The sequence below is a fragment of the Castor canadensis genome, chromosome 15 (assembly GCF_047511655.1).
Source record: "Castor canadensis chromosome 15, mCasCan1.hap1v2, whole genome shotgun sequence".
Lineage (NCBI taxonomy): Eukaryota > Metazoa > Chordata > Mammalia > Rodentia > Castoridae > Castor > Castor canadensis.
Window position 1 is genome coordinate 29,976,553 of NC_133400.1, and position 14,171 is coordinate 29,990,723.

General features: G+C 47.3%; 1 protein-coding gene across 2 annotated transcripts in view; it reads right to left on the reverse strand.

Moving 5' to 3' along the window:
- Window positions 1–216: 216 nt before the first annotated feature.
- Window positions 217–14,171, reverse strand: part of Slc6a2 (solute carrier family 6 member 2) — a 44,625-nt gene continuing 30,670 nt past the window's right edge. The window contains exons 7-15 of one of the 2 annotated variants that reach the window (XM_020153428.2): window positions 13,211–13,314; window positions 12,055–12,179; window positions 10,382–10,494; window positions 8,644–8,772; window positions 8,139–8,238; window positions 6,788–6,888; window positions 6,133–6,300; window positions 4,576–4,647; window positions 217–3,988 (exon numbers count right to left, since the gene is read on the reverse strand). In XM_020153428.2, the coding sequence (XP_020009017.2) occupies window positions 3,965–3,988; window positions 4,576–4,647; window positions 6,133–6,300; window positions 6,788–6,888; window positions 8,139–8,238; window positions 8,644–8,772; window positions 10,382–10,494; window positions 12,055–12,179; window positions 13,211–13,314 (936 nt within the window). In that variant the 3' untranslated portion in view covers window positions 217–3,964. The remainder of the gene's footprint in view (window positions 3,989–4,575; window positions 4,648–6,132; window positions 6,301–6,787; window positions 6,889–8,138; window positions 8,239–8,643; window positions 8,773–10,381; window positions 10,495–12,054; window positions 12,180–13,210; window positions 13,315–14,171) is intronic. The other variant, XM_074055984.1, reaches the window with a different exon arrangement.

Below are 14,171 nucleotides of genomic sequence, written 5' to 3' on the forward strand. Positions count from 1 at the left end.
AGATGTGTGTCAATTTCAGAGATGAAATTAAAGGTTTAACCTCCTCCTGTCTCCTGACTCTTTCATAGGTTATAAAAAGTTATTTGGGTGAAAGGTGAGCCAGTAGGAGTAAAAGCTCTTCTATACTAGTTAGAGACAAACCACTTGACTTATGTAACTCATAGCTTTTGCTTTCATGGAGAAAGCATTTGGAACGCCATAACCAGATACACAGCACAGGAAATACCCTTTTATTATTCTGTACACTTATTTTTTCCATGAAGAGAACAACTTTTAAAACAAATTCGAACCAGACACAGAGATTTGCATGACACAGGAACAGCCCGTGACACAGAGAGGATACCATTGAAGCTGTCCTTAATTACACAGAAGCAGAGAGACAGAGGGACGAGGGCAGGCGTCCCACACATGACTTAACATTCACCAGTATCAGCCATGCTGCCCGTGGGCAGAGCTGCAGGTACCAGGACGACAGGGCAGGCAGAGCGTTGCCCGTCAATTCCTCAAAACAAGCCTCAGAGAAAACGGACTGGATTTCTCTTCTCAAATCCAAGTGTTTCTGACATCAACTGGAGGAATATCTGAGAAAGAGGAACTGTGTGCCTAGAAAAATGAAATTTCTGGAGGCCAGAAATCTGATATTCCTAAGCTCAATAGCTCATTGGTTATGGGATCATTCTGGAAAGTTCTGTAGCAAGTGATGTGCTTTCTTCATGGTAAATTTAACACAAGAATATGGTCATGGAGACATGTGTTGCTTATTTTTTTTAGTCTGGATAGGAGCTTTGATTAACTGATCAAATCCCTGGTTTTATAGACAAAGAATCTTGAAACCCAAAGATGTAAAGCCACTCCCCTCAGGCCACTCAGCTAAGCTGCAAACCCAGGTCTGTGCAATTGTAAATGCTATGCTTTTTCCACCACACCACACACTCTCTCTGTTCTTTTCCATTCTGTAGCTTTTGAAGGAAATAGAGACAATGTGAGTCTGGTGGGATTCTCTACTAAGAAATGACTTCTTTGGTAAGAATACTTCAGTCTTACATTTCTACAGCTAGAAGATTAAGAACAGAAGATGGTATGACAAGAGACTGGCTCTCACCTGGACAGGAACTCCCTCTGAGAGTTAAGGCAGTTTAGGGATTTTTGCTCAGCAGGATATTTGGCAAGAGTCAGGTGTTCAGTTCCCTTTCCTTGTCTCATTTGCATCTAGAGTGAAGACTAACAGGTGAATGCTAAATAACTAGACACTGAGTAGATGTCAGTATGATGGCCTTAAACAGATGTCTTACATTTCATGGAAAATAATAACTCTTTAAAAACCTGGTAAAATATCAAAAGTGCCAAGTGTCATATTACAGAACACGGGAGCACCCTGGTCTTGGGTGACCTCTGCTGTTAAAAAAAGGTCACAAAAAAGAAGTGAAGCATTACTTATGATAAAGTACATGATCCCTCTCCCTTAGGCATGGGTGGAATGGCAAACCCACATGGTCTCCCAGCACCTTCATGAGAACCTCCAAGGGCTTTCTGGCTACCCCCATCCTCCCAAGGTACCTGGGTTTGGAGACAGGACCCCCATAACCCAGATTCAGGAGCCAGCTTTGCCGCAAGACAGCACCATTGCATTGGTTTGGGGTTCATTCAGCTAGCACCACGTCTCTGATTCACCCAGGACAGTGTCTGTTGGCAGAAGGGCTGTGTGCAGGGAGCAAAGAGAAAACACCAGTCATTCTCTGATCTGTGTCAGTTCCCAGGTTTTCCAACTGTGTGCTGTCCCGCGTATCATAAAAGCCATGTAGACTCAGCTTCTGAAGTCACACTATTCAAAGAGTGATTAATTTCATAAAAGACAGGACAGAAGCTGAGCAGTTTCCTCTCTAGCTACGGTCTAGGTGGGAATGAATAACATTCTTTCCCTCTTCCCTTCTCCCAACACCCTGCTCTTCTGCTAAGCAATCCCCCTTTTCCCTTCAATGGATTTTTGAGTGCTTGGTTTTTAACGACAGCCTGGGTGGGGGAACCACACTGTGCAGGGCATTTCCCAGAGCTCTGGAATGAAAGCCAGGGATGTGATGGAGGATCTAACTTCATCACTCAGGAGCTGAGACCTTGAGCAAGAGGGACTGAAGTGCTGGACTTCATTTTCTCACTGAGAAGACAGGAGCCAGCCCTGCCACCCTCATGGGCAGTCGGGAGACAGGGGAAAGTGCTTTGTGAAAAAGAAAAAGAAAACTGCTAACATCTGGGAAGGAATTACCACTCAGGGGAAAAGCTGAAGTTGCTAGTGGGCCACAGATCTGTACCCAATTGTTCCACTCCACTGGAGTACACAGCAGCCTTGCCTTTCACAAGGCTTCAAGACACTCACCACTTGGGCTATCTTAGGCCTTGAGCTGGCCTTTTTATGTGGAAAAATCAAAAGTCTTCTGACTTTTCCTTTTTTCTCTAAAGAGAGACCCTAAGACACCAATTCAGCAGGGAAATCATGAGCTCTTAGAAGTAGACCATCTTCTTGACCCCAGTGGGTCCACTCCTAACTTCTTGCAGCATTCATCTGGCTCAGTGACATCCTGAATTTTAGGGCACTGCGCCTTCTCCATGTGCCTCCCTTTACTCCCTATGGTAGTGGAGTGGCCTCTTTGGTTTGATTGTTTGCTCAAAATACAGCAACAGGGGTTCCCACTGTTACAGTGACAATCCATAATGCTAGATTTCCAAAAAGGGCATAAGAGACTGAAAGCATGAACAGAAATCCCAATCAGATCGTGCTAACTCTCCAAACCATGAATCATTCCGCCCAAAACTGAAACTAAACCACCGCCAGAGGGCACCATTGAGAGTTTGTGTCAGAGTAAATTTGGAAATTCCCTCAACCCACCAACCTGTTCCCTCCACTCAGAAGATCCTCCCTTCTACTTGAGGGACTTGGTTGTGATCTGTTTGGTTTCACCCTGCTCTCCAAGGCGCCAGGTCTAGTCCATGAGGAGAGACAAAAGGAGGTCTCAGGGCCTTCTTCCTCCTACCCAATGCTCAGGACCACAGTCTGTGCTGAGGGTCCCTGGGGAGGCTCTGCTGGTGTCCATGAACAATAAACAATCACAACATCCTGTCAGGCTGCCCTTGTACACCCACCTGGCCCCATAAGGACAGAGGAGAGCCCTGTGGTGGAGACACACGTCTGGCTTTACTGGTCCTTGCCTCAATTCCAGAAAGGTCTCAGGAACCACCCATGCCTGACAGAACAAAGACCAGCACATGGCTTCAGCAGACATGGTTTGCTTGGTGGTCTCTACTACCTGTCTGACATAGATAACTTTGTGGAGGCTGATCACCGTGGTCCACCTACATTCTTCCCCTGACATTACTGCTCTAGACCATCTGAACAGAAGAAGCCAGAGAAATGTTCTAGAACACTTATACCACAAACTCAGATTAACTAGATAACTAACTAGGAGGGTTTCTGCTCAAGATCTCCCAAAATATCTACCTTCTGACTTCATCAGGGGTAAGCAAGAAAGGGAGGTTTATGTACCACCATTTCCCATACCAAACTCAGCTTAGCTTTTGTTGGCTTTTTGGTGTCTGATCAAAGGCCCATCTTCTCTCAGATTTGGTGAAATGAGGAGTTCTTCTGTGGCCCAAAGTACAAGCTATCGTATAGGGAATTCTGCCCAAGTCATGGCCCTCAGTTCTGGCAGGCTCCCAAAGTGTTGAGACTACCCCACAGCCAGAGGGTTCCCAGAGTCATTTTCCTCCTCTCCTCCTCTTCCTCAAGGCTCACCAGTCCTCCGTGCTCACAACCCTCAAGCCAGATGAACAGAACGTGGACAAAAACCAGAGTCACAAAATCATTGGTAACTGGGAAAAGAAGAGAATCCCAAGACAGTGTCCAGGTGGGAGCAAAGCCGGTGCCTTGGACCTGGACGTTGGCACGGCAGGTTCCTCCTCCTCGAGGCCAGGTTCAGATGGCCAGCCAGTGCTGTAGCTGCAGAGAAAGATAGGCCTGTAAAATGGGCTGGGGCAGGCAGGGGGACCAAGAGGACCAAGGGTCAGCTAGGCAGGACAGCAAGAAGCAAAGAGGAGGCAGAAGAAACAGCCCCTTACAGCTCTTACAGAACTGGTGATGGGTTCTCCACTCCTCACTGAGGCCCAGAAAGTAAAAAGGAGACTTTCTGAAGAAGGAGGGGCTCACTGGAAGCCTCCTGACCCCTAACCCTGATGTTTTTAAGGGAGAAGGGTAAGACTTAGGCCAACCACATTTTACTAATAGATCTGCAGTTCTTTCTTCAAGATTAGAAACTCTCAGTGTGGTGTTGTGATTACTATGGAGGACAAATAGAACTGTGGGAAAAATAGGGCATTTAGCATCCCAGGACTCAGGAGAAGAGGGACAGGAGGAGGGTGATTGAAGAAAGAGGACAACCCTTCTCTTTCTCTACCCCAATACAACAGCCCCCTGGGCTGCAGCCCACTGAACTTTTAGGTTTTCTGACTCTGTGGTTCTGCTTGGTGCACAATAAGGTCAGCAAGGGCCAGTCCCACTCCCCACCCCATGGTCCAGGCCACATGTACCTGGAACTGCCTGACATCCCTCTGGGCCACCAGATGGTGCTCGTTCTCCGGCGTGATGCCATAAGCCAGTCTCTGTGAGGAGGGAGGAAGAAGGAGGCCTCAGTTTGGCCCAGGAGCACATTCCTAGCCAACCAGATGACACCTGATATTTCACCCCCTGCTATTTGGATCTGAAGCCCCATATGGATCTCTAAAAGACACCTCAGTGTCAGTTTACTTTGAGTCACTCATACAGTGACTATCTGTCAAGCTGCCTACTATGCTTGGACACTGGGCTAGACCCTCAGATCTAGAGCTGAAGGATGGCCATGGTCTGTGATCTGAGAGAGCTGATGGCCCATGTAAGGGACTGGAACTGAGCAGACACACCCGGGTCATTTTAAACTAAGACTGAAGTGAGGGCCACACTGAGAGCATAGGAGGAGGCACCTGGCCCTATATGTAATCAGGGGACCCCTGGAGTGTAGACACATTTAGGGATTCCAGCATGTGTTCCCCAGCCAATGGCTGGCCACTGGGTTATGAGAGACTCCTGTACTTTCCAAATGTGAGGGATGGAATGCTTAGGTCCTGGTTCCCATGCCCAGGATGAGCTCAACAAACACAATTCTCCCTGACACCAGTGACAGAACATCCCTGACTTTGGGACTTCACAGAAAGGATTTACATGACAAGGAGTGGGGTGGAAGGGCAGGCACAGCACGCCTGGGTACTGCTTGCCCTAAGTCTCTGCAGGGCTCCCTTTCCAACATCTTTATTGTTAGAGTTCCAATGTGAGCTCCATCCAGACAGAGACTGCATCCGGTGCCTGTAACCCTGCTGGCACAATAAATACCTTCGCGTGAGTAGTAGCTAAGTCAGCATTGGTGGTATAGTAGTGAGAATAGCCACCTTCCAAATGAGTAAAATCTTTCCTTTACAAACTAAGGATATGAGGGGAAAACTATCACCATTAGTTTATAAAAGAGAGCATTTTAAAAACCAAATAACAGGAATAACGTAATTGCAGAATAAAGGGCCCCATTTCCCGTGTGCGTGTGTGTGTGTGTGTGTGTGTGTGTGTGTGTGTGCACATGTAAAAGAACAAAATACATTTCAGAAATCTCTTGTCAACCAGATTGTTATGATCAAGAAAGCAGCAGGTAAAACCAGATGAACAGACCACAGTGGGTTTGGACAGAGAGAGATGGGACATCTGGGGACTCGAGAGACATTAGAAGAGGAACTGGGAGTGAGCCCAATTAAGGCAGGCTTGTGTAATCAATCCTTACTGAGTCAGAGGCTGAGCCTCACCTTCACACAACATTGACAGTGGGGGCAGCAGTAGTAACGATGGGTAGCGTGCACTGAGCACCTCCTGTGAGCCTGTGCTGTGCTAAGTACTTCTTCAAAATACATAGTATTATCCTTTGGTTATAGGTGTGGAAACTGTAGCTCAGGGGGTAAATATCTTGGTCATTGAGGTGTGTGACCCTCGTGTTCTTCTGTCTTCATCTCTCTCATTCCAGCTAAAATGCTGCCTCCCATCTCACCCCCCGACAGCTGCCCAGAGCTCACCTCCCAAAGGGAGCCCCGCATGCTGAGGAACTTGAAGATGACGTAGACGGGTACCAGAACCATGGACGAGAGGGCGATGCCCCATCCAACCCAGTTGGCCCAGGGTGGGAAGACATAGTCGTCATAGGTGAGAGGCTTGAAGTTGATGATACTGACCACCACCACAAACTGGGGGGAGAGAGGAAGGGGAAGACAGAGAAGGAGGGTGGGAAGGGAAGAGACAGAAAGGGAGAAAGATTAGGAGAGGAAAGAAAGAAAGAGGCAAGAGACAGGGAAATAAGCCCAGAAAGATGAGAGAGAAAGGAAGAGCAGTAAGTGGGATGGATTGTAGGAGGAGAAAAGGAGAGAAGAGATGGAGAAAGGAAAAAGAAAGCATTCAAGAAGCAAATGGGAGCACAAAGGAGGCAAAGGCAACAGGGGACAGGAGAAGAGGAAGAACAGAAAGGAGGCTTTGGAGCCAGCACAACAGCCCCCACACACCTGGTCTGGGCTGGAGACACTACTAAGGTGGAAACCCACCAAGGTCTCAACAGGCTGAGCATCCCAAAAGTCCCCCAGTAGATCAGGGCTGCTAGATCCCAGCATCTCCTCCCACCCAATCCCCACCCTGCACACAGCCCCCCTCTTATAGGGCTCCCACCCACACACTACGCACCAGGAGGAAGGCAGGGCTGACGAACTTCCAGCACAGTCTCCAGTACAGACCTGGCCTAAACCCCATCATCTGTTGGATGTCATTGCTGAATCTGTCCACACCTGCATGCACAAGGGGCAGATCTGTCACAGTGGCTCCCACAGACCAGTCTGCCCTCCCCCTATGGCATCCTACAAAGTTCTGGCCCTAATGCACAGCATAGCAGGACAATAAGATACTGATCCCCTGGGGCTTAGGAGACCTGGGAAGGGCTGATACTGAACAAGGGAGCAGACAAACACAAGTCCAGTGTTATCCTTTATGAACCACCCCAATTAGTTTATAAAAAGTAAACCACTTAAAGAAGTGAAGGGGCCTATGCCAGTTTTCCCTGACTCCAAAGCCCAGCTCTTCCCTCTTGCTCAGTTTTGTGTGTGTGTGTGTGTGTGTGTGTGTGTGTGTGTGTGTGTGTGATAATGACAGCACACGTAGTGGTTTTACCCACATGTGTCTACATGGGTGCATATCTGGCTGAACCTCAGAGAAGAGCTCGGCTCCTATAATGTAGTCTTTTCAGAAAAATTAAGAACAATGCTAACATTCTGGTGTCATATCATGGGAGAAAAATGAGCAATTACAACATAGGAATAAGATTACCAGATAAAATACACAATACACAGTAAAGTTTGAATTTCAGATAAATAAGGAAAAAAAATAGGGCTAGATGTGGTGGCTCACACCTCTAATTTCACCTACTCAGAGATGAAGATCAGCACAATTTGAGGTCAGCCTGGGCAAAAAAAATAAGCTAGGGGTAGTGATTCACATCTGTATTCCCAGTTACATGAGAGACATAGATAGGAGGGTCACAGTCCAAGGCCAGTCCAGGGCAAAAAATGTGAGACCCTATCTTAAAAAATAAAACTAGAATCATGGCCGGCTCAAGTGGTACAACTCTTGCCTAGAAAGCACAAGGCCCTGAATTCAAATTCCAGTATGGCCAAAAAAAATTACTATATACATATGTGGACATACTTACAGTAAAAAGTATTCACTGTTCATCTGAAATTGAAATTTAACTTGGCATCCTGGGTTTTTTTCTGTTTTCTAAATGTGGCAACCCTATACCAGAATGAGAGTCATGACTCAGGGGTTAGCAGCTTCTTATGGGTTCCTCTTCTGACACTGACACTGGGGCCTTCGGGGACTTTTGCAGTCCCTGTTGTTGTGAATATAAGCTGAGGGTAGGAAAGACTTACTCCTAATAAGAGACCTGCTCAACTCTGGAGACCTATGTGGCTCCCCTGGAAGTAGAGAGCCCTTCTGCATCACCTGGAGCAATGGGGCCAAGGCTTTGTGACCACTCACATACCATAAAACCAGGAAACTCCAATGGCTTCCATAAGCACAGCAAACAGGATGGAGGTACCCGCAGCAAAGGTGTCCAGCAGAGTCAGCACGTAAATCCCACCCTGAGGCATGGAAAGAAAGGGCCTGGGGTCATCTTTGGCTAAAAATGGCCACCATCAAATCTTACCTCCCTCTGCTCAGGCAGGTAACAGCTGTGGTGGTCTGTGTATGACCTTACATATCTGCATTCTAACCAAAGCCTCCAGGGAGGCTGCTGGCTCTCAGGGTGGGTGTTGCAGCCAGTAAAGCTTGAGGTGAGTCTCAAATGAGGACTTTGCTGCCTCTGAATCATGAAACAGTTAAAAAAATCCACATGCTAGGGACACAGTGTTAAAGAGGATAGGGACCTGATGGGGGTCTCCTATCAGTCCAGCCCCACCCATCCCAGCTCCAAGGCTGGGAATGTCCAACTTGATTGAACCACAGCCCCAGAAGCTCTAAGTAACCCCAGCCCCAGCCCCACTCACCTTGGTTATGCAAAACAGGGCCAGAAGGAAGGTGCCAATGGTGACACCAAATGTAAAGAGTTTCCGGTGTCGCTTCAGGATCTGGAAGTCATCAGCCAGTCCCGTGATGACAGCCTCCATGCCTCCCATCTAGAGGGAACCAAGTGAGTAGGGAGCAGGAATGAAGGGCTCCCTGAACCTCAGTCTCTGCAGTCCCCCTATCCCCAAACTACTTTGGACCTCCCTTGATCTGGGACTCACGCATCCACACCCTGCCTGCTGCCTGGCCTCTCTCAAGACATCATCAGGTCCTGCCTCCCTCCCCATCTTCCCTTCCTGTTCTGTCCGGATCTCAACCAAACTTAGAAACTACATGGGGATGTGAAGAGTCAACTCTTGTTAACAGGTACCTGCTTTCTGCAGCTGAGCGTGGGTGAGGACAGTTAAACTGACAGAAGGCGGAGTGAACAAAATGTATTAACTGAGTGACACATTTGCATGTAAATAGGGCCTTCTGGAAACATCTATCAAAGAAGAACTTCTAGAGATAAGAACATCACATAGATTTGTGTGTGTGTGTGTGTGTGTGTGTGTGTGTGATAGTACTGGGGTTTGAACTCCAGGCTTCCTGCTTGCTAGGCAGGTACTCTACCGCTTGAGCCTTTTTGCTCTGGTTATTTTATGCTTCCTGTCATTGCTGAAATAACAGGTAACACTCTCATGCCCAGCTTTTTTCCTTTGAGATGGCGTCTCTAGAACTTTTTGGCCTGGGCTAGCTTGGAACCTCCTGAGATTGAGGAGGCTCAATCTCAGCCTCCCTCGTAGTTTAGGATGACAGGTGCAAGCCTCTGTGTCCAGCTATTGGTTTGGTTGTGATGGAGTCTTGCGATTTTGCCTGGGCTGGCCTCCAACCAAAAAATTCTTCCCAATCTCAGCCTCCCAAGTAGCCAGGATTACAGGTATGAACCACTGGTACCCAGCATCACACAGCAGTTTTTGACAAGGGCTTTGGCTGCTTTTCTAATTACCAAAGTGGTCACTTCAAATCCTGGTACCTCAGAGTCTGAAAGGGTCTCACATCCCAATGCTATGGCTGCGTGTGTTCCTTGTGAGCCACTACTGTGGCACACAAGAAGCATATGTGCCCTTGTGCCTCTCCTTTCCTCCTGTAGACATTGTTAATTAACTCCAGGATTGTTCCCTAGGTTCCTGGAAGCAACATCATAAAGAAACCCTCCCAATGCACAGCTCCTGGCAGATCCTCCAATTGAAAGGCAAGACAATGAGAGAAAATCTATTGACCAGCTCTACCCTAAGATTTTATCAAACCCCCAGGTAACTGTTCAAAGGATGGATGTCAGGAAATCCAATCTTGCACAAGGGCAACGTGAAAGAATCTAAGGACCTACTGGGGTACACAATATTTTTGTTGGTTGTCAAGGATGAACTATAATGAATCAGAAAGTTAGACAAGATTCTATCCATGCTCTCTCTGAGTTGTTTCCCTAGCTGCAAGACGAGAGGGTTGGGCTGGGTTATTTGGAACCCCTACCTGATTTCCATTATCCCAATGGAGTTCCCATTGGTTCTGGACTTTGGCCTACACTTATCTATCTGAGGGAGGACTTGCTTCTTTGTTTGCATTTGAATAGGACCTTTGGAAACAACTACTAGTCAGGGTGGGAACTTCCTGCCAAGTGTATGTTGGGGCGAGCATCAGGCCTGGCAGGAGGGTGGTGTCCTGAGCAGGGTCACTCACTGAGCTGTCAAGGCCCAGAGCCAGGAGCATGACGAAAAACACAACAGCCCAGAACGTAGATCCAGACAGAGTGGAAATGGCTTCTGGATACAGGATGAACACGAGGCCAGCTCCTGTAAGAAACATCAAGGCCTTAGTAATGCTAGGACTACTGACCGGAGATGCAGGTGGTAGGGAAGCATTTGGGAACCAAGTCAGCTCAGCCAACCCAAGACACTTGGTCAGTCATGTGTGAGCCATGCAAACTAAGGATCTGGAGAAGACAGCTAAGCCACTGCACAGTGTAGTCTACCTGTGCTATAATTTGCATTTTAATGTCCCTCAAAGGCCTCTCCATCAAAGACTTAGCTTCCAACTTGGCACAATAGCAACATGGTGGAAACTTTAGGAGGTGGGGCCTAGTGAAAGGTCTGGTCATTGAGGGAATGCCCTTAAAAAGAACTTCCTGCTCCCTCCCCCCTCTCTGATTTTTGCATCCCAGCCATGAGATGAACAGTTTGCTCTACCACAGTGTGCTGCCTCACCTCAGGCCTAAAGCAATAAGGCCAATGGGTCATGGATGGGAACCTCCAAAACTGTGAGTCAAAGATCTTTCCCCTTTATAAGTTGATTATCTCAAGTTTTTTTTTTTCACTTGTGATAGAAAGCTGACTAATACAACCTGTGCATCAAGGAGCTTGACCTCCAACAGCCAAGCAGACAACAGTACCTTGGTTGGGCCGCTATAAGCTATATCTGAAATCCCACACCATGGGGAGGTCCACTCTGGTTCTTAGAAGCTTGTGGTCCTCAGAATACATTAGAGGCAGCCCCTCTTCAGGTCTTTGTGGCATAAGAATATAGGAGGAAGTCAAGAAGGACACAGGCTCCAAGTCTTACTGATTGGGGCCTGAATTCTGGTATCATTGCTCACTAAGCCTGAGTTTTGGTTTTCTCATCTTTAAAGTCAGTTGATTTACACTTGTCTCATAGCCTTGGGAGGACTAATTGGAGGTGCATAGCTATGGTTTAAATAGTTTGTCCCTACCAGAACTCATATTGAGGCTTGGTCCCCAATGTAGCCATGTTGACAGATATTAGGGCCTTGAAGATATTGTTGGAGAGATTAATGCTTTTCTTGCAGGAATGCATTCTTTCTCTCTAGGTATTTGACTGGCTCTGGGGGAGTGGGTTGTTATAAACCAAACCTACCCTACATGCTTGGCTCCTTCCTTACACAGGTATTTCCCCTTCTACTTCTCTGTCATGAGTTGAGCAGTAAATGGCCCTCACCAGAAGCCTAACAAATGTTAGTGCCACACTCTGGGATCTCCAGAACAATTAACCTCTTTTAGACATAGATTACCCAGTCTCGGGTACTTTGCTATTGCAACAGAAAATGCACTGAGACATATATGTCAAGCCTTAGCATAGGGGCTGGTAAAAAGTGGGTGCTCCAAAGTTTGTTACACCTAGTCTGACTTAGAGAAAGGTCCTGTGGCACACCCAGGCCTAGGGTTGTCTGGAATGCTCACTGACAGCCTCAAGGGAGATTCCATCAAATGGGTAATTTAGAAACCTCCATTGCCAGCCTTTATAGTCTTACAGCCACAGGAGAGTTCTGCATCCAGGTAGGAGGTGGCTTACTCAGGCCCTCCTCCTTTGGCTGGGGCCAAAGTGGTCTGGTCACTCACCTTCAGTGGCAACATCCTCGATGTTGACATTGTGTTCATGGGCCATGTAACCGAGGATGGAGAAGATGGCAAACCCAGAGATGAAGCTGGTGACACAGTTGATGGTGCTGGTCAGCAGAGCATCCCTGAGGAAGAGAGGTGCTGCTAGTTCAAGTCCACCTGACTCCCACCCCCACCTCTTCCCATGGACCACTGACCATCTGTGGAATTTGAAGCATGGGCCCAGTCTCAAATGCCATCCCTTCTTTCAATTACCCTGGGTCAGTACCTGCTGGTACAGGAAGTAGGCAAACAACTTATGGATGGAATAGTTTGATACCAAACTCTGGTGTCAAACTCTTGTTGCTGAATCAATTTACCAGCTTCCTTCAACAAACCTTCCATGGCTCCCCAAGGCCTCCCAAATCCTTACTCTGATACTCAAGAGTTTTTCTAAAATGACACACCTTTTTTTTAGGCTTATTTCTCATGATCCCAATGTGCACTCTTTGGGAAAACCAAACCAGACAGCTTGCTGGTCTACAAGCATATCACCTCCCCACCTGTTCATGCTGTTCCTCACCACACAGGCCATCCATTCCAGTCCTGCCTGTCATAATCCCAACTGTCCTCCCACATACACCTCAAATTCACCTTCAGGCTCATGCTGGCATCCCATTTCCTTAACCCCCTAAAGTCTGCCCTGTTGGAATGCATTCACCCTACCCTTTCTCATACCAAAGGTATAGATTCTACCTTAAGCCTTACATGGAGTGATGAAGCCTCAAATCTGCCCATCTCTGAAGTCCTCACAGCATTGGGTCTGCAGAGGGCAGCATTAAGTGTTTCTGATTCAAGTTAGCATGGGTCTTCTGACTCCCCATCTACCCTGAGTCATACCTATGACCCATGACCCACCTCCATGATCTCCTGGCACTAGTGACCTCAACTTTTCCAGCTTGGTACCTTACATCTCAAGAAGCATCCTAGTGTGAAATGTGTTCCTCAGGATCCCGTAAGTCCTATCAGTTCACAGAATGTCCAGAACAAATCTCAAGAAGAAAATTCAGATTGTCCAAGGACAAGTGGCTTCCGGACCATTTAGGCTCATCCCTCATCCCCACGAGGACTGATCCCCAGGATTTAGAGAATTCCAGATCCCGGAGAAGCAGCTTACCTGTAACAGTTGTTGTCAAATTTGTTGTAACTGGCAAATGCAATCAAGACTCCAAATCCAGCCCCCAAGGAAAAAAATATCTGAGTTGCAGCATCAATCCATACCTGAAACCAGCAAGCAAAAACAATCACCTTCTGCTTCCTATAAAATTTCACTACCTCACTGCTTGGGTAGGGCTGGGAATCACCAGGGATGCTCTTGACCAGGAAACAGAGTCTAAAGCAGAGATGGTCTATCATGGCAACTTCCCTCCCCTGGAGACAGTCTAGGGCTCCCTGACATCTCCCAGCCTTGAGTAGTCATGAATGACTTCATCCTGGAGAATACAACGGATTACTTTAATATCCTGATTTCCAAGGAAAGTTAATAAAAGTTCTAGACTAGAATGTTGGTGAGGTAAGAGCCAAGGGTTCTAAACATTTCAGGAGTTATGCAAATGGCCTTTTCAAAAAGAAGATAGTAATTCCTACTGGATTTTACCAGCCAGCAGGCAGTGATGACCAATGGTGGCCTTGAGAGGCAAAGAGGTTGACTTACTCCATCTTTGAGGTGATGAAAGCACATGACTGAGGGCTAAAGACCTGAGTCCCTCTCCAATCTCTCTCCTTCATGGGTTAGCTATGGTCAATCTCACTCCTAATGTCTGTTTTCTCATCTGTAGAGTGGGGAGACTTACATCTAGCCCACCCAGACTAAGAACAGCAATTCAGACTTAAGGGAAGAGAGTTCTATCATTTCTCCATTTGTGTTATTCTGACTGTCCTCAATTTTGCAAACAAGGGCATAATGAGAGGAGCAATCTGCGGCCCGGGGAGGGGAGGGGTGTGCAGTAAAAGATCTCCTCACTGAAAGCATTCCAGGACATAGCTCTTATACATCTGGACCAATGCAGGGGTGGAGAGTGGGGGAAATAGCTAAACAGTGGCAGAACAAGTCTGATGTGCTTCCCAAGTTACAAGAC